The following is a 20,927-nucleotide window of genomic DNA, read 5'->3' as shown; positions in this document are numbered from 1 at the left end:
GCAGGCGTGGACTTCACAGCAAGCCCACACACCACGAAGCCCACCAGGGTATTGAGATATTTACACCGCAGAACGTATCCGCCGTTAAATTTTACTATCTCCGCATGAACGTCGCGGTCTGTGAAAGGGACATTGAAGACACGTTTGCTGGCGAACGACCTTTGGACGGCGCCGCGTTTATTATGCAACAGGAGGTGACATTCAGAGGGGCTTAGTTACAGGTTGCTGATGGTCTTGTTTGTTCCGAGACCGGCTGTCTCAACTCTCACCTTGGGCACTTCATTCACAGAGTGTGAACGCAAGAGGAGAGGGGAACGGAGTTAGTGTTGTTATAATACAAAGAGTCAACTTAGATTCCGATTTTACCACGATACGTGAACGAACAAAGTTGGATTTAAACAAAACGCCCGCTTGCTCGTCTATATATTTAGAACAGAGTGCTGTATTAATATTGTTGGGCCGTCCCTTGCTCTGCATCTTGTCGGTTGCAAAAGGTGAGTAAAGGAAATGGTCGAACGGGTTTATTGTTGTCGTTATGATGTTGTGTTGCGCTGTTTTGTCAACTTTAGCGTCAGGTGTTTTGTTTGTGGTGGCGATGTGCCGCAGGTGATGATCTGTACAGCTGTACAGTGCGTGCCTTTTTTTTAAACAGATAAACCTGTCAGGAGGTTTAGATGGGCGCCAATTAAAAAGGTTCGTCCAAATGTCTTGTGACCCCCAATTAATTGACCCCTAACACCCCCCCCCCCACCTTTGCATATTCACTTCTGTTTTAAATAAACCTTTTGAAATTTTAAGTTTTAGAGAATTAAATGTGGGGCAGGGGGGGGGATCACAAGACATTTGGACCACCCTGTACAGTATATACACGTAATGTTGAACTTCTTTCGCACCGTACGTAGCCAACCGTGCTCAATCGTAGGTGCGGTAAAGAGTTGTGCTCTTTTTTTCTAAACAAAAAAGGCAAATGTGTGTGAAGTAAGATGAAGATGCAGCAGGACTCAAAAGTTAGACCCAGACTGGCCAAACTGCCTTTTATTTACACAGCAGCAGAGTCACGTTTCAAACACAAGCAGAGGAGGACGCGGTGTCGTCAATGCCCTACTCGTGTTCACTCTCGAATTGCTTCGAATAAACAGACAAAAAAAATGTCTCGTGTCTGTAACGAGTGACGCCTGCAATGGACAGCAGCCGGCCGGCTTCTGTGTTGCAGTGTTGCATTGTGATGCTACAGAAGAACCCATCTGCGTGAACCTCGCTGTGTCACTCACCAACACTGCCCCCTCTCTCTGTGCGCGCACACACACGCAGAGAGAGAGAGACGAGAAGAAGAGGTCTTGGGGAGGAGGCGACGATGGCAGCCAACAACACCGCCAGCATAGCGCAGGCGCGGAAAGCGGTGGAACAGCTGAAGCTGGAGGCGAACATGGACAGAATTAAGGTGCGAGGGCGTTGGCAGGAGAGGCTCGGTTGTTCGGTGGGTCGCTTCGGGAAATATTCTGCTTGCAAGCTTTTCAGTGGCCACAGCTCGATTGAGTTCCATTGCGTTGGGGGTTGTTGTTGTTGTTGTTCCCAGTCCACGAAAGACAACGGACGAATTTAAACGTGCGGCAAAGCCATCAGATATCTCGCTCGCGTTATTGCTGGCGAGAAGGGCGCTCAGCTCTAGAGAGAGGCCCCCTCTAGAGAGTATTTGGCCTACTTTTTTGGCGCTGGCCAGACCTCTCGGAAGATGTGGGAGCTATCCTTAGTCCTACCCACACGCGAGCTGCTTGATCAACTAACTGTGGTGTGCGTGCCACTTGTATGAATCGACACAACTCATCATTAATTGGCTGAAAATATCTTAAGATAAAAGCCCCAATGTAGCAGGACCGTCCTGAGAAAAAGAGTCCTATGACTCAGTGTGGCTATCCTGGATAAAACAAGTTGAGTTTATTGTTTATAACGTGCGTATCCCACTCCAAATACCAGTCGGAGCCTTCATGATGCAGGGAAAAAAAACGCGGAGCAGCTGAAGATAGTTTTGCCGACAAACATTCGGGATGTTATTTCTACGAATACAGTTTGTTTATTTCAGTAATGTAGTAAAGTAATTTCTCAGCTCAGGAAAATGTGTGCACAGTGCATACCAAATATAATTACAGCAATTAAGTCATACACTTTTTCAGCTTAAAATATCTTCTCAAATCCGCTAATTAACAGCGGATTGGATTTTTCTTGGTTTAAAAATGTATCTATATATACTTTTTTAAGTACTACTGCTGAGTGCAGGTCTAAATGCCCAAAATGCCAAACAGCACTATTAATGTTGCAACAGAATAGTTCACACATTATTGTATTGAGCAAGGTTTAAATACCTTTGGGAAAAACAGATATGGTGCAGGTGGAAACATTCCTTAGTCTGGCAGAGCCAGGGAAGAAGCAGAAAGAGAAGTGATATGACCTGCAATGTGGTGGTTGAGCCCGGTGTGGATTAGATGAATCAGCCAGTCAGTCGGGTAGAACGAGTCCTTGACACGGGTAAAGGAGTGAATGAGGAAATTTCACCAGTACAGTGACCATGGTAGGAGCGATAGAAGAGTGATATGGAGTATAAATACATGTTAATTTTGATTCATGTTTTTTCTGACTGTATGTGAACGAAAAGACACAAATTCGCCGGTTTTCTCATTGAAAATAGGTACATTTTTAAATATCACTGTCCTGGTCACAAAAGCAAAGTTTGTGGGGAATAATAGCCATTTTCTGTACTTTTGAGGCATAAGCAATTAGGAAATAACACTTACTATCCAGGAACAATTTTTTTTATTACAGTTTTATCAATCGGCCTGACTTCCAGGAATATAGCCATTCAATTACAAATCAAATAAGATTGATCTGTAATTGAATATTACCATGGCCAAGAATATTGAGGAACTGTGGCAAACATCTGTATTTGTCAAGAAGCTGAATGAATTGTTTATGCAGCGCTCTGGTTTGCCAAAACTTTTGTGAAAAAGTTGAAAGAAAATTCGACCAATCTCATCTTCAGCTCTTAATTTAAATAATGTATCGTATGGCAAAATAAATAAGCAGACAGTACATCTCTTGTCACATATCCGTCTCTCCACATAAAAAGTTAATGTATTTCTTATGCAACCCATCAGCCGCACGGCCATTTGAGAGTGCACCATTTCAGCAGAAATGTTTTAAGAAAAGCAAACTCTGGACCAGTTTCGGTATTCAGTATCTCATCAGCAGGCTTGTTTGAACCAACTCTGGTGAACTGGCGATCTTAGAGACAAGGACAGTGTATGTATCATATGGGGTCCTAGTTTGAGGGAAAATAAAAAATAGTAAATAATTGCTCTTGATTTATGAGTGTATAACCGTTTTAACGCAACCACGTTTAATATTTTCATACTTTGTCAAAAAACAACATAAATTATTACTGGCTGATTTTGACATGTTAAAAGTCTTAAAAAGTAACACAACTTGATGTGACGATTATTGTCGCTTAAGTTTGATGCCTTTAGGGCTCAACAAGCTCGTGAAGTATTGTCACTCGTGCTCAGCTGCCCACAATTTATGCAACCAGTCGGTATACGGTGGGCGCCTATTGCCGGAAGCTTTCATTTCCAAAGAAATGTTGATGCTTTTGTAACCAACAATTTAGGTTGTCGGAGTTAAGACTTAGCAGCTAATTTCTGAGAGGAAAAAATGTGCAACTAAGAAACGTTTAGGAGATCGCCAGGGAGTACATATGTAATACATTTTTATATTTCTAAACATGAGGATGATATATGTAAAAGTTTGAAAACTCTTCATTGGTTATGCGGCTATTGATGGTCACCATCATATATATATTTATCAGTACTGTACCTAATGTGGTAATTAGATGCTGAGAAAGTGCATAGATGAAAGGGCCTCCAGAACAACCATATTTCATAACTTGAAAATGTTCACTCCTTATAATTTGATGAACTGTGCACAATTCAGGAGTCTAGTATATATATTTTAGACGATGCATTGCAGTGCACGCACAATTTGACGTGTGCACTGTGGGTATGAGAATCGACTAACCCTCTTTGCAATATTGCAGTGAATGGATGTTGCTTTTGTATGCCCACATGCTCCGTGATGCACCGCTGTCACTAACCCTTTTGTCCTTGCAGGTATCAAAAGCAGCAGCGGATCTGATGGCTTACTGCGAAATCCACGCCAAGGACGATCCTCTGCTGTGCCCCGTCCCCGCCTCAGAAAACCCATTTCGAGAAAAAAAACTCTTTTGTGTCATCTTGTAGAGTGCGTGCCAAACAATAAGAAAAAAAACACCCACACAGTAGAGAGGAAAAAAGTTAATGAAAAAAATTGGAAGCCCCCAGCTACATTTTACAGCAACGCTGGCGCAGAGATCATCAAGAATGGTGGAAAATGAAGGCAGAAAAAGAGCAAAGCACGAGTCGAATGAGGGGGGGGGGGGGGCTGCCTTACTGGGCAGAGCCACCCAGCTGGCCACAGCCGACCTCCTGTGGCTGAAACGAAACAGCTTGACGAGCGGTCGTGATAGCAGACATGTTTTAGGTAATGCTTGTGTAAAAACAAAAATATGCCGCCCCCCCCCCCCTTATCTGAAGTCTTTCCTTTTTATGATTTGTACGCCTTTGCAGGTGCTCACGAAGAGCTCCTTTCGCCTAGCTAATGCGTAAAACTTGATAATGGTGCAATGGTAAAAGGTTGTTTTCCATGACTGAATGGACAATATTTTTAGGATAGGTGACTGTTATGTCCATTGCGCTATAGCAGTTTTATAATTACAGTAACTGAAATGTTGCCATTAACTATATATTATCTTATTTGACAAGGTGGCAATGTAAATACTTTTCACAATTTTTATTATTTAAAATGTGCATGCATCTAAACACTGAACACTGAATGGGTAGACTTGCATTTTACTTGCAGAATGATTTAGAAACGCAAGTGAATTTCTTCGTAACAATATTTGGGTCTGCACCCTCACTTTTGTCTTCTACCGTATGCCTGTTAAGCTGGGTCAATTTTGCATTGAATTTAAATAAACTTTTGGTACTAAACTTAAAATTATCCAAGATGCAGCTTTCATGCATCGTATAATATTCCACCAATGTACACTGCAGTTGTCCATCAACGTTGTTACAGGCGTTATGGTTTGAATTCCATTTGTGACTTTGCAATGTATTGCCCAAAATAAAATGTCCATCATGGTATATCCTGAAAAAAGCCTGTTCGGTTGATACTTCCATTGTCAATAGGTTGCCTCTAATTGGATGAACATTGATAGCAAGATAAACACTTACTCTATACACAGCATCGTGGCGCGTGCAGGTGACTTACATGACCTAAATATCACTTATGCAATTGAAATATAGTAATCAACACATGCACATCCCTTTGTAAATCTGCTGCTGGATATTAATAATAATTTGCCATTCTGGTCAGTGCGGGTCGGTGAATGTGTGGAGCATTGGCATATTATCTACTGCCTACAACCCACAGACAATAATGCCTCTTATATGCATGGTGATCGCCTAGCTTCAGAGATCCGACAAAGTCGGCTGAATTCCAGGTGATTTAGTAAATGCCATCAACCCATATAAAATGAAAATATTCTAGAGCAAAAAACTCATTGTGCATTGATAGCCACTTTGCTTGCCACTTGATAGTGGATGTAAGTGGACTTTTAGTTTGTTTTGCACAACATGTATCTGCTCTGCTTGATATTGTACCCAAAATCAGGATGTGTTGTATATTTAATTGTACAACTTTTAGTCATTGAACGTTTACTACATCTTATTAACTTGTGTATATATATAATAAAAAGTGTAATCAGAAATCTATTTCACGTGGACTTTTTTCACACGTAAATTGTTACGTTATCAAAGCGACACAAAGCGATATCTTACCACCAGTGCCAATCGCATCGCACTGAAATGGAACCGTTTGCATGAGGGGTCAAATTACCGTGACAAAGTTTAAACCTTACGGTACTCGAATTGTAAATGTTGGTTTTACTGGTAGGAACCCACTGGTTCCACCAGCCCACAGGGGATTAGTGTCCGTCCGTCGTGCAGGGAGGGGCTGGGTGGGGAGGGTAGGGAGGGGGTGGGGAGGTGGGAGGGGTGGGGCTGGGTGGGGAGGGGCTGGTTACCCCGTGGTGCCCTTATAAAACTCAACGTTTAACCTACTCACGCCGGCTTGTGCACGCCCTCAGTCGGGCATATTTGCGGAATACACCACACCGCCGTTGACCCTGGCCATTGACCGAGCAACCCAACGTCCCTACCAGCTACTTTCCGTAGGAATGTGTTGTGGGTTTTACTCTCCAACACACCAGTTCGTGCTGAACTTGTAACGAATTGGCATGTATTTGTTTACATGACGAACCTCACGAATTGGCTGTGTCGGGTGGTGGCGGGTTTTACGACATTTCTATTTACGCGATCTAACCCCAAAAAAAAACGTTATTATGGATTTTTTTTTATCCTGAGCACAGGCTCAAAACGCCAACTGGCCAGCAACAAACAGTACAGTCCTATTAAAGTTCAAATGGATAAATAGTTAATAACATGTCTTCATTTGAGCAACGTTTTAAATACCTTGGGGGAAAAAAAACTGACGATCGGAGAAGATTCCCAAGTCGAGCAGTGCGAGGGAAGACGCATTAGTGGGTTTTCCTGCTTTGTGTTTAATGTGTTATCCCCCCCCGCCCCCTAACTCGGATTACCACGGTTAGCTAATACGTACGGTGCAAAAGAAGTTCGACATATGTCCGGCAGTACGGTGGTTAAACAAACGTGTGGGAAAAGCAGAGCACAGCAAACCGAGACCATTTTATGACAGTATACTTTTATTCTACACTTTACACAACAGCATTGCATTTCCCATAGAAAAAAAAGACATACAGCAAATCGTCCTATAGTTTGGTAGAAAATGTCGTTAAAAGTGTGCATCTCATTAAACGTGTGGTCGGAACGCAGACTTTATTTTACACCCATCGCCCGCATCCACTCGCAGAAGAAAAAAACCACGTCCCGAATTTACAGCAGCAATTTGTTTACGGTCTTACAGCAGCCTGCGTTTTGTTGCATTCCACAGTAAACATTGAAGCAACATACAAAAATACATTACATTTAATTTTTGGTAACACTTGGCTCCTGCTCGTTAAAAAGGGGAACCAATAAACTGAAAACAATAAAATGGGACATGTTAGTGTAATAGAAACGGCAAAAAAGTTATTAAAATTAATCGCCATACGTGACGTGTACGGTTCACATCATGCACCGAATTGCACGCTCCCCCCCCCCCTCCGTGACACTGTTGATTTTGCAAAAAAGAATAAGCTCTTTTACCTGCAACATTTACAAAGTCTGCAGCATGCTTTACAAATAACACAGTGGTCCATCAAAGTGGTATTTTTAAGCTTTACATGTATACAATATCCACCACAGAGGAACTCTGTGTGCTGGAACAGGAATCAACGAACAACTCGTCTGCTTGAAAACAAGTCTGCAGTCCTTGACGAAAACAGCAATAGTGTGTCGTCTTCTTAATGCGGCAGTGCTCGCAAGAGACAGTTCGAACGCATGTTGGTAATGCCGGTCCGTCGTCTACGCTAGTGTATTATTATCCTCGCTCCGTTTAGCCCAAGCATCATTCGACAATCATTCATTTGATCCTTTTTAAAACAACGAAGAAGAAACAGCATCGCCAAGGACAACTTTCACGCCGATGACGACGGCGACGAAAATAAACGGGAGCAGCTCCCCCACACTCGCCAATCGTACACACGAAAATAAATACACGCAGATTACGACAATGCATAACTGTACATGCCATGTCCATTTTGCTACATGCACTGCATAGTAAGAAGGTAAATTATAAAGTAAACGGAGGTCAATGTACACAAATCATTTGTTGTCCTTGTCTTTCATTCGCTTTGTTATAGACTAGTCATACGAGTACACATGCATTGTGTTTTTATGCAGAGAGCCTTCATTGCTGCCGCTGTCTTTGAGTCTTCCGGCAAAAGCCATCGTCGAGTCCCATGACTCTTTCAGGAGGGCCTTACAACTCCGAGTCTCTTGTACGGATACAAATGTACAGAGCTTTTAATTTAAGCCGGCAACCTTTGAATCAAAATCTGCAGCTTTCTACCCCGCTAAATTAACGTGAGCAATTAATCAATAAAACAAAGCACGAAACTTTGACCGAGTTGCAGTACTGCAGTATTTTCGTTTTTCAGCAACTAGCATTGCCTTTAGTGAAATTAGGGGGAACATTTCTGAGGATGTACTTTTCTTTAAATTATAATTAGAGCAAAGGTTTTAAATGTATTCATGAGCTCGAAACAGATTAATCCTTGTTTCTGTTTAAAATGACGTTAGGTTTGTGGAAGTGAAGTAGATACCATTTAGCGTTGAAGGTAAACGATTACATACCAACATATGTTATTACTACGTGGACATATCACATTTTGTCATGATGTGTCTATGAAGTGAAACCAATGGGTTAGGACCCAAAAATGTAGTTTTGTTGTTGTGTTCCTCAGATATGCAAGTGCTAGGCGTAAACGAGTTTTTATATTGCAGCGTGCCAGGCAGTATAAAACGTATAAAAGGAGCACGGCTAACACAGCATTCCGTTCAAAGCAAACTCTTCAGTGGTAACGGGACTGCATTCGGCCATTTGCATGTTGGACATAACGCAACAAAGAGGATACGTGAATTCTAGGCATACCAGATGTAACCAGTCAGAGTTGAAGCTAATAATAATCCAGCAACGTTGTTCCTTGAACGTAGACTTTGTGACTGTCAAAAACGGTGATACGTCATTACTCTTTGACCTCCTCTACATTTGGTGTGTCACGTGTTGGCAGCAAAAGGCAGTAAACATTTTCGTTTGGAAGTGCTTTTATCTCTCCAAGCTCAAAGACTTCATATATTTTCACATGCGCACCCTTTTAGCAAAGCACGTTTGCATTTCAAATCTGGGTGGAGTTGGTTACAGTCACGGACATGTTGAGGGTAAGCGTCCACACTCAAATCGATTGTTGATAAGTTACATTAAACATCAAAACTTGTTTTGTTCAAAATGGATGAATGCTCGTAACGCCATGTGACATAATCGGCTGTGGAATATAAAAATAACGCGTAAAGACGAGCCCAGGCTTGCCCTGATTGAGCAGTGTATTTCATCACGAGAATAAGTCGGAGGCCATGCTCTCGCGATGTTGGCACAATTAATTGCCCCAGATGGCATCGACAGGGTACACACTTCTCTCCCCTCGCAGTAATTCCGAACCACAACGCCTGTGGTTCTAATTTCAAATTCAACTTGCATGGAGCACACGTGGCTGGAACATCTTGTCGAGCAGCATGAAGGTAAGTGCGTGTATCCGTCAATGGCATCAAAGAACGTTTTTTTACAGTCGTCAGATGGTGGATCCCTGGAACATCAATGAGAATATAAGATAGAAATCATGTCCCCACAGGCTTGGCACTTTTTTTTTTCGTTACTTGATATATTCTTAAGAAACGGGCAGCGGGCCGCTATGCTGAGAAGCTTCCCAGGAAGGAGTAGAAGAGGGGCGGCTTTGAACGGGCATGGTCCCTGCGACACCAGGCGACCACTTTGCCCTCGCTGTCCACCGTGAAGAGGTGTAGCCCATCGCACGAGAATGTCAGGCTGCGGGGCAAGAAGCGGGAAGCAAGTACCACCACAGCGACATCACAGTAAGTGACGTGAGGTCAGGGCGGTACGCGACTGCTCCGGATGCAATGGGTTTGGCAGATTGATTAAGGACACGAGTGCTTGCTGGTGCGATGCTCTTTTACGTCAGTTGCTGAACTCTGTTGGGGATATTCTCATACATAAATCACAGATAACCCAGTTGAGCTGTGCATGATAAATGAGTTCAGACATTAAATGGGAAAAGTTAAAGGCACCGCACAAGCAGACAAATTTTTTTTTTTAAATTTACGTTCAAATGCCTGGTATACATTTATTTAGAATCAATTTTATTTTTATGCTACAGCAAAGAAGTGACTTGCCATTGTAAGGTATTTTTTTGCAATTTAAGAAAATGATGTAAAATCAATAATGACTAAGGGCCAGATTGCAATGACCTTGGAAATTTGTCTCAATGTTGGTAACGCCCAACCTGCATGGACAAGCGTGAAGAATGGTCAAATAATCGCCATAAGCCACATAGGGTAGATAGGCCCTCATCCGGCAGTGAATGAAAAAAGGGATGTACATGAAATTGTTAGTAATCCAGATATCAGCACATTTATGACAAAAATAAGACACTCATTTTTATTTGCCATCACATGGCTCAAGCCAACATCTCTGGACTGTAAGATTACTGTCACAGAATAAGTACATTAGGAAATATTTGTTTTGTGGATGTATTTACCTGATAACAGCTAGGCCAGACTTGGGGTATGCAATTTCCCGAACTGGTTTCAAATCCCAAGTGCTCCAAAGTCTACACACGTTTTAGAGAAATAGCGGAACATCAGAATCAGGATTACTGCATGGTACTAGCAAAAAACCTTAATTTGGATTGCGGTAATAACAATTTTAGAAACAATCAAATTAAAGTAATTCCTTATACAACACACAGCGTACAGCCAAACATTCATAACATTGTTGCATTAGTTTTATGTTCAATTTGTTTTTCTTATCTCTGAGCTATGATGTCTGCATGCACAGACCCAATCTAACTGAATGCATTGGCTGTGCATATTCAGACTTGGCAAACCGATGCTGGTCACATCATCAACCCGTCTCGATGTGAGTTGGGGGAGGTGGGGGGTGGGACAAAAGATAATTTCTCAGGTTCGTGTGAATTGTAGAATAACATCGTCCATTTCCCCAGGCTGTGTTCCTATAAATGTTACATGAAGAAATCTATGAAGGGTTGAGGATCGGCATTACGAGCGCCCGTTGGCTCACGCCCGGGCACCGGTGAAGAAATAGAGACACGAAGACGATCACCTGACGACTCCCGTTTCGAGGCCTCCGGCAATCACGTTGACAGACGTGCCCTCCGGCTGGTTTGAGAACGCCAACGAGCGAACCATCTCCGGAGAGTGAACGTGGCCGATCAGGTCACCATTCACCGTCCAGAGCCGCAGGTCACTGCCACCCCCGACTGTCGTCGAAAAATACACAACACCTCACGTGAGAACCACGAACGACGGGGGGGGGAATCTTAATTTCACCTATTATTTGCACACCGTTCTCCACGCCCGGGGAAGGAAAATGGCCACCAATATTTAAAGCAACAATTTGCTTTGCTTCTTTTGTATGTAAGCCACATATGTTGCAACGGCGGGTACGTATTTGGCATGTCCGTGCATAGTCCGTTTTGACAAACCACTCCTATGTCCTGCGGGACCGTGAGGGATATGTGACCATACTTCGCCACACTGGTAAGAGCAGATTGTTGAAGGTTATGGAAAAATTTCAATGGATTTGCTGCACTGTCCTGTTCTGGCCATAATGCCTATTATACACCCTTTCCTTGGGCATGGTGGTCACTCATCCAAGCACAACCCTTGCTTAGCTGCTCTGATGAGACTTGGCATGTTCCGGGTGATCTGATCATAGGTGGAAAAGAATTAAGTAGCACATTTACCCCTACAAAGTCCCATCATCAAATTAACTTTCAGAACTATGTCCATAACAGTGCGGAGTGGAATGAGACAACATTGTTCGGAGTAGCTTACTCTGCTGTAATCACCTTGAACAAAATGTTAATGTTCATATTTCATGACCGAGATATTACGTTTCAATTGGTTCTTGCCTGGTTATAAATAAAATATTAGAATTATTGATTATTCATGACTGTTTCCACCTCATACAAATGACATTAAGGAGCATGAAGGAAACATATTACACTCCATGCTATGTTGTGACCCACGGAAATTAAACATTGGCTTTGGAAATGCAAAACATTCATTAGAAGCTAGATTTTGTAAAAATAACTCGCAAAGTCCATTTCTGATCATTTTCATTTGTTCCCACAGGGCCATAGCTGACGGCTTGAGTAACAAGATACAGACACAGCCCTCGATCTCTGAGGGCAATTCCAGGGCACACTGCCACCGGTAACACATTAACAACTGTCGCAATTTGGTACGGGAATGGCAAACAAAAAGGCGGGAGTTCTGTCTGGCCAATGAAAACAGAGTTTGTTGAAAAGTGCATTTGATAGGCCACAACCCCAGGCTGCTCATATGTGACCCCTGTGATTTCATTGTAAATTACCATTCAAGTTGCACGCAAGGGGAGAGACAGCGATTACATTTGTCCAAACCTGGGCACCTACATATTTCATGACGGAAAATGGTGAGGCAAGCATTGCTGATTATGTTTGTTGCCAATGATTTCTGTACAATTTCCCATGTGTAACATGGTCTTAAGAGGGAAACACTGTTCATACTAACAAAAGTATTATTTGTATTTTTCTAACTCTCATCCACCCAGAGGTTCAGGCCCTGAACCTCAACAGCAGCAGCTCCAGTACTTAGCGTTACTCAAGCACTCCTCCATTCAGCATCCCAATTTATTGCACTTCTTAAGGCGGCGTTTCGCAAACTCCAGTCCTCGCGAACCCACTATGGTCTGCTTCTCTTGATTTTTTTGGGATATTCGTCTCTTTGCCTAATTTTATTCCGACAAAGAATTCATTCACAATTATCGCAAAACTGTACCGTTTGTTGCTGGTAGAGAAGGGTCAGGTGTAACGAGATGACAGAAATACTTCTGAAATCTCTTTTAACTTACCTCTTATCCACACTCGGGGTCAGGTACAGATCGATACATTTTCATCACACAGCAGTTACATTAATTTAGTTTTTAGAGCTTGAATTTTTTTCAAATTAAGTGCAAAACAAAATGTAACATTGCGGGTTTTTTTTTACAGTCATTGGTTGACCGAGTTAAAACCGTGAACTCAGTACATTTGAGAACCGAGTTTAATCGAACGCAACTGTCTGGATCTTAACGCAGGATATCAGCGGTGTCAGCTCAGTGATCTGAACTCTGAGCAACCCACTATGGCCTGCTTTAAAAAAAAAAGATCTGCTCTCGGTATATCACGTGGGACGTGACTATCACTCATCAGGCGCATGTGTTGTACTTAATTAGTATTTTAAAAGCAAAGATTGGTAACCGTGGAAGGCGGACTTCGGTGACTCTCGACAACTGGAGTTTGACAAACACTGCTTGAAAGGATTCTAGATTGATTTTACCCAGAAGTTCCACGTGCAAAGATGGTTGAACTACAATTAAAAATAATTGCCTGTTGGAATAAGACCACTGCGGGGAACAAAAGATGAAAGAAATGAATGAAATGAATAATGTGTAAGTGAAATAGTGCATCATTTGGCCATCTGTGGAGAAGATTCATTACAGCTAGCAGGAAGCTTTGAGACTGTTATTGCTCAAGAATTCCACAAGCATTGCTTCAAATGGATATGGCTAAATCACTCTTCATGCAAGCAACCTCATCAGATCTCGAAAGCTAAGCAGGGATTTGAGCCTGGTTAGCATTGCTAAGGTAGATTGCGTGAGAACACCAGGTGGCATAGGCCTGGGCTGTGTGATATGGCCTGGCTAAGGCAGTAGAGCAATGTTTGAGCGTCATCCTCTCTTAGTATGCATGTCCTTCCACTTGCCAAATACTCATTAATGATATTGGACAAACATCCTATTACAGAACTCTCCTAGTCTTGATTCTCATGGAGGCTTTTCTGGGTAAATAAATGCCATTAACATTGAATAAACCTACTACATATGGTAAAATACACAGAAGTCAGTATAATAATATTTTAAACCTGCACCTCCATAATAATGGTATTTTGTAAAGACTGTTTCTAAACACATAATCCACTCCATTCTGTTTTATGGCTACGTTGCTAATTTCCCAGGAGCGACATTACGTTTTATATATAATTTAATAAGTTACTTGTATCAAATTATATTTAAACCTCGGATCTGTTTGTAATTGCGTGAAGATACGAAAGTTTACCTTTAAATATTTTAACAGCATTTTCCCACAATAACCAGCAAGTTGCCCTTTTATTAAACCAAGGTTACCATACGCATATAGAACTTAAGATTGCGAAAGAGGTAGAATCGAATGAGATATACGCTGACGCATAAAGGTTTCTGGGTTACAATAAAGTCCCATGTGGCATTGTCAAATAGGCATGATGGACGAGGTTATTAGTGTGAAATCAGGGCAATTATTGGCCTCTCAAAGCAGCCATTGCAGAGCCAATGAACAACAATGTGCCTGTGCGATTAGGCCCAGGGTATGCTACCTTCTGAAAAAAACAACATAGAATGGGCTAACACGGACCCTTTTCTTCTTTTAATCCTGAATTATGGGCATTATGCTGTAAATGCATTCCGTAGCATGACAGCATTAGAGGAGCAATGAATTGCCTCTCACGTAACCACAAATACATGTTGAACTTGATGCAAAAGCCCTGCCAAACAGAAAGGAAGACAATTGGATTCATATGTTCATGAAAACACGTGACGCGCAGCGTGCAGTTTCCAGGATGCAGGGAACTTTGTTTTGTGTTTGAGGAAAACGTGGTTTTTGCGTACCATGGCATTAAAAACACCAAGGCCATTAACACGCAGCTGCTGCCCACCGCAAAATCACAAATGGCTCGCATAATTACAGCGGTTGACATACGCGCAAGTACTAATCTACCATTTTCTTGTCCATTCTGTAGGAGAGGTTTTTTTTTCCTTCCGTAATCATAAAGCAAGCTCTGGTGCTATTTTAAGAAATTGTTGTGTTTCTATATTGTTTCTACATATTGGGCGGCAGGGCGGCGCAGTGATACATGTTTCAATACGGCGCCCTTGCTAGGTGGAGCTTTGATCTGATCCGAGTCTGATTTGTGTGTTATCCCACCTATTTTACATGGATTTGCTCTGGGTTCTCAATTTTCTCCCCACAGTAGAAAAAAAAGATGTCTGTTGTTGGAAAAAAAAACATCCCAATGCTACAAATTTACCTGCAGGTTACTCAGTTGGGATTACAAATCACAACATCGCCCCCATTTTGAGAAAGTTTTAACAGGATCGGCCTGAGAAAAGTCTTGAGACTCAATGAGGCTTTCCTGGCTAAACAAACTGAATAAGAACAACACAGAATGTACAATGAGAGCAGATTGTTGATTTTGATTGAAAGAAATGCTGCGTCTGGATTTTATTTTTTCCCCCTAAATTTTTAACAAAGCATTACTCTTGAAATGTTTGTGTGGTGCACAAATTGTTTGGGAAGGTTTCAACCAGCAGTAGAATGATCACTGCCGATGATAACGACAAAAATGACACGTGATTCATCACCGTATTCCCTGCCCTGATCAGCGAGAACAAATAGCTTAAATGCTCACCGACACGACCTATATTAACGGGTAATTTTTGAAAAAATACTTTTGCTGTAGACAACACAACCGTATAGTTACAAACGCTTTTTAAAAACGGCTGACCTCTTGTTCAACTGAGCACACAAGAGACGCGCAAAATCCCTCGGAGGCGTCACTCGTATACGACATGCTATTCCTGGCACAGATCGTACACACGTTTGCCATCGCGTTATCTGGCACACTCGAGAGCCCGCGTGCGTCTGAGCTTGCCGATTCATTAGCCTCATCCCTTGCCGGGCGAGCACACGAGTTGACGTGAAAGCGCGGACGATGCTGAGCTTATTACACGAGCAGAGAGACGATGACTATAATAAAAATAAAATGAAGACGAGACTCAAGGGGCGGCAGCAGCAGTGGGCGGGGTGTATTATGATGACTAAACCCCCTCTACGTTATGAGATTCTTGGGTGGCATGAAGCGTGAAACTCCAGCGTAGTTTTTCTCTGCTGCACCGTGGTGGATCCGGCACCGTGCCGTACCGGAGCTGCAGGCCGTGGCGATGTCGCCGGTCGTTTCGCTCGCCGACACGGCCATGACAGGACTCTTGTGTCCCGTCAGGCTCTGGACGTAGCACAGCCTGCGGAAACCACGGCAACGACACCGAACTCATTAAGTCAGGGGTCCCAGGGAGCCACGGCAACGACGACGACTCGTTAGTCACCGCCCCGGAGACGCGTCACAACGACAACACGGAGCCGTTAGTCGTGACCGCACGGAACCGCGACGATGGCTCCTCATTAGTCACGGTCCCAAGGGACAAGCGGCGATAAGGAAGCAAACTCATCAGTCGCAGCCTCAAGGACGCAAGGCAGCACCAAAACCCGCAGTTACTACCTTAGGGAATCACGAGTGCAGCACCGACTCATTAAGCTGTAGCGAAGACTTCAGGAAACATGACAGCGCCATCCAGTTAGTCACAGCCTCAGGGGACCCACAACTCCAACACCAATTAGCCAAATCTCACTTTATCTATTTTTTATGGATGTATTTTCAGCAGTAGCCCAAAATAATGCGTGCATATTTTTTTTTATGAAACGAGCCTCAGAATATAATAAGGGGGTTATTTTTACAAATGATATATTTTCTATGGTCTGAGTAGTGGGTGGGTATACTTTGCGTAATGATAATTCAAGTAATAATTTACAGCCCTTAAAACAATCCACTGCTGGATAAAGGTCTTCTCTTTCCGTCTTAGTCACAGGGGGTTATCGGACCTTACTTTACCACAAATGGTCAGTGTGGGTTAGTGAAGGGTGGGCCAACGGATGGTTCATGTCACTCGCAGCTGACGCTCGCTGCGAGTGGGAGCTGAACTCAAGTAGTTGGGTCAATAGCTCAATGCAGCGGCTACTGGGTGTAAATAGGAATGTTTAAATGAAGTGGCGAATGGGTCGCTTGCCATGCGTGACTGGCAGCATGTATTTTACAATAGGATGCATATATAATTTCTCTTACTTGATACAGCTGTCGTGACTGTGACGGTTCCACCTGAAGACGGAAGCTTGTGTTGCCTCCGAAACGTCGTGATTTTTATTTTGTTTTTATTTTACTTTTATCAATTTAAATTTAAAATTTTTACATACGTGACTTTACCGAAAAAACCTAAGAATATGAATCCTTGCAGTCACGAAAACTTAAAATCTAGAATAGATATATTTGAACGTCTACTCTAATAATGAGTGCCAAAAGATGACGAACAATAATCTTAATAAATCCATTTCTATGCAAAATGTATGAAGAGGTAAGGTCACAATTAAATCAGCATTCTTCTCAAGGGACGGCCGAGTACGCACTGTGGGGGTTATTTGACCATCTTGCTGGCCAGTGCGGGTTGGTGATTGCAGACTGCGTAGACGTTGCAGAATAGTACAGCACAACGATGGATTTTACTTTTGCTGCACTGCCCTCTGCTGACAACGTAGCCCCACGATACACCCGAAATGCGGATGGACAGCATTGTACGTCTTGACATCCACATTCGGCACATTGCTATGGCTACACAGCAGTGGCTAACGTAGGTCAGCAGAAGGTGGCGGAGCGACATCCGTCGTTGCAGCGTGTGCTATGCGGGTGTGCGACGTGACCTGTTGAGGTCCCAGACGATGCAGGTGCCATCGATGCTGGCGCTCACGAGCACGCTGTACGGCTTGCACACGTGCAGCAGCGCCACGGCGTCCGTGTGCCCGTATAGGTGCACACACGACTCCACTTCCAGCTCCGACGGCTGCACGGAAGAGGGACAGAAGTAAACCAACGGGGCGCGTTCACAGAAACAAATGTATCATGCAATGGTTGCATTGCCGTGAATGCGTGTTGCGTACAAGCTATGCAATGGTTAAGTGGACTGCTCTATGAACGCAGCACCATGAGTTCGATTCCCGGCCATGGCTAACATCTGAAATCGGGCGACATAAGAATTTGGAGATCAATCAATGAAAGTCGTGAGTTCGCTTCGTGGATAAAGCAAAACCATCTAAAGACGTCGGGTGGGACGCCGAGGGTGGAACTTACCGTGGCTGCACTGAAGCGAGTGACGTAGGCAGTCACCACTCCCTCCTGGTTCCCTGTGAACAGCTGGCAGCCATCCGGGACCCACGCACAACTTGACACCTGGGACGATGCACGGCAGAGGCACCACCGGTTGTGGTAGGCATGGCAATGACGCGTCCATTCACGATTAAAACAGATTCTTATGCTTGTGATACATGCAATGAACCGTGCACTTGAATCATAAATTATTTGCAATTAAGGAAATTGCATGCATTTCACAGTGATTTCCATTGCACGTAGTTCTGGTTGTTTGTCACGATTCTTTTATTCATTATTAGTGGTCCTCGTGCTTATAAAATTCCCCTGCTTCGGTTCTCTGCAACCCCTGTAAATCCTTTCTTCCCATGTAATGTGATTGCTGCCTTGGCGGGGTCACCATTAAGAAAGAGCTTCTTAGTTCAAGGGACCTTATCTGAAACAAAACGACTGATATGCTAATGTTACCTTTAGGCTTTAAAGAACAAAGCTGTGCAAATGGCATAGAAAAACAAGTGTGTGTCGTGATCAAGATGATATGCAAATAAAAAAGTACAAATAAGGTGTACATTTTGTTTTAATTAGATGGTGGAAAAAGAGATGAAACAAAACACCCATTCTTGGCTTGAATTGTGACTTTGGGCACGTTCTAATGATTATCAGCCGTTATCAATATTACACTCTAATAGTTGTACTTGTATTTTGAACATTCAATACATAAAATAATAATAATGTTCTTCACTCATCCACAAAAGCCTCATTGAGCGTTAAGATTATTTTTCTGGAGGGTGCTCTTTTTAGATGTTTTGTCATTTACATTTTGAATATGTGCTGTGTGCAATGCTATTTTCTCTTCCACATCATGGAGAGTACAAGGTTGTAATTTAAAACGAATATTTGCATAATACAAATACATAAAGCGGGGTGAGTTGTAGCAGCTAGCGATTTGTGCATAAGGTATAAAAATATAGCAGTAAATCTACACGTTTATTATGTATCGGGATAGTGGAAGAGGAAAACAAATAACAAAACTGAGGTGATAATCTGAAACACCCAAAGCCACACACAACCCGTGGCTTAAATGAGATAATATGAGTATGTCACACGACAGGGTTAAACAAATAAAGCACACCGGTGAAAATACCATGCAATGCATGTACGCTTGGGATTAATCAGGTCACTGTTGCAACACACACACACACGTGTCCTCGTTGTTTTTACTCACTTGATCAGCCGCGTCGCATTGTATGAAGCTGACTGGAGGCTCGGTCTGTTTGCTCTTCAGACGGAGGATGTTGTCTGCATAGCCCCAACTCAAGATGGCCGACCAGTGGATGTCCGTGTTGTGCATGCTGCGAACGCCTGTGAACGGGCGGCAACACCAGGAGGATCCGTTACAGCGGCTGACCACCGGAGTAGGGCCCAGCTCTCCAGGAGGCTGTGAGCAGCAACATGGCTGCGAGGCTGCTGCTCTCTATGACAAACAATTGCCACACTTGAGCACGAGGGCGGCACGACTCGGCTACCAGCAGCCACGGCAGGCTGTTGGCAATGGGTCCACGAGGTTTGGAAAGGACTGCGTGACAGCAACCTCCCCGACAAAACAACCGTTGCGCTTCCTGTAAAATAAAAAACCGGTACTCCCCGAATGAAATATCTCTGCAATAAAACGTCAACGCGTGAAGGCCGTGCGTGAGTTAGAGCGCCAGCGTGCGCTTGCGGGTAACGGCTTGGCGCACCTTGCTCTTTGCTGTACGTCATCATGAGGCAGAAGTTGGGCGCCAGGCCACAGACAACGCGTGTCGGCAGGGCCAGCAGCGAGCCAAAGCGCTGGCCGGGGTGCGGCTGGCTGAAGCACACCATGGGGTCCGGGCAGCTCGGGGAGCCCACGTACTCGCCCCAGCGCAGACCCTTGATCCACGGCAACGGAGACTGGGGGTGGGGGGCGCAAGGCATAAACTGAAAACCAGGCCAGGCAGTGAATTTGACTACAACTGTGTTTCGTCGTTCGACTCATTGTCGAGTATTTTGTTGCCTCCATGATGAAAATACCACCCCCCCCCCGCAATCTACGTTTATGAGCTCCGCTATACCGTTGTTATACCATCCTCCTGGTTACAATTTCAATAACTTTCACAGCAATGGCAGTAAGGAATAATCGTTTTTCTGTGAAAACGCCGCATGCAACGATTCACTTTGATGAACTGTCACGATTCAGGGTCGATTCTTTTTTTTTTACCATCTTGTTTGTATTGTTTGTCATTTGTAGCATTTTGATCGTTGCAAGGTAACATGAGAATATAATTTGTAATTTTGGGGTGATTTTTTTGCATACATCATAAGTGATTCCCACATGGACGTTCGATGCATGTATCGTAAGTACAAATTAAAATCAATGAATCGATGCATCGTTACACATGCCAAGTAAAAAACTCAACTTAGCCCCAGCAATTATTTTCCCGAGAGGCAGAACGCACAATTACGGTGTGTGTAAAAACGCAAACTCCAGTGTGCGTGAACATCATATAAACACACGTGTACAAGCATAATTGTGATCTGCAATACTGTTCCTAATGCACAGGATCACTTTTCTATTTAGTGACGGGTCATATGAGCGTGATATGGTGGCATCAGTATGCCACATCTAAAGCAATTTCCTGGGGTAAAGAGGTTTGTCTGTATAATTATACAGACACCGATGTCGCACAGCTCACAATGAATGAGGCATCTTAATGGATCGTATATATCGGCTCTCTTTTACATGCAATATGCACACTAAAGTTTGCGCGATGCGATATTTTAATATACGCTCTTGCACTGCAAAGAACATAAAACCTCTATTGGCGTGGCAGCCACACCGTGCCCATTAAAACTCGACTCATTCACTTTGCGCAAAAAACTTCATTGGCATCGGTTTTATTG

The 20,927-nt window shown here is 43.3% G+C and overlaps 2 protein-coding genes across 3 annotated transcripts in view; one reads left to right on the top strand and one right to left on the bottom strand.

The window, feature by feature from the left end:
• Positions 1–5,213, top strand: part of LOC144933316 (guanine nucleotide-binding protein G(I)/G(S)/G(O) subunit gamma-2) — a 40,874-nt gene extending 35,661 nt beyond the window's left edge. Inside the window, exons 2-3 of the mRNA XM_078858000.1 lie at positions 1,314–1,441; positions 4,158–5,213. Coding sequence (XP_078714126.1) covers positions 1,355–1,441; positions 4,158–4,286 — 216 coding nt within the window. The 5' untranslated portion in view covers positions 1,314–1,354 and the 3' untranslated portion in view covers positions 4,287–5,213. The remainder of the gene's footprint in view (positions 1–1,313; positions 1,442–4,157) is intronic.
• Positions 5,214–6,776: 1,563 nt separating this feature from the next.
• The window catches only part of LYST (lysosomal trafficking regulator), a 139,527-nt gene continuing 125,376 nt past the window's right edge, over positions 6,777–20,927 (bottom strand). For both annotated transcript variants that reach the window (XM_078858664.1, XM_078858665.1), the window contains 8 exons: positions 19,745–19,937; positions 19,231–19,367; positions 17,991–18,089; positions 17,564–17,703; positions 15,959–16,056; positions 11,020–11,176; positions 10,436–10,507; positions 6,777–9,705 (listed from right to left, as the gene is read on the bottom strand). In XM_078858664.1, coding sequence (XP_078714790.1) covers positions 9,570–9,705; positions 10,436–10,507; positions 11,020–11,176; positions 15,959–16,056; positions 17,564–17,703; positions 17,991–18,089; positions 19,231–19,367; positions 19,745–19,937 — 1,032 coding nt within the window. In that variant the 3' untranslated portion in view covers positions 6,777–9,569. The remainder of the gene's footprint in view (positions 9,706–10,435; positions 10,508–11,019; positions 11,177–15,958; positions 16,057–17,563; positions 17,704–17,990; positions 18,090–19,230; positions 19,368–19,744; positions 19,938–20,927) is intronic.

This window comes from Lampetra fluviatilis, chromosome 7 (genome assembly GCF_964198595.1).
Source record: "Lampetra fluviatilis chromosome 7, kcLamFluv1.1, whole genome shotgun sequence".
NCBI lineage: Eukaryota > Metazoa > Chordata > Hyperoartia > Petromyzontiformes > Petromyzontidae > Lampetra > Lampetra fluviatilis.
Note: the sequence above shows the minus strand (reverse complement) of the source record. Positions and strands in the feature narration are given on the sequence as shown.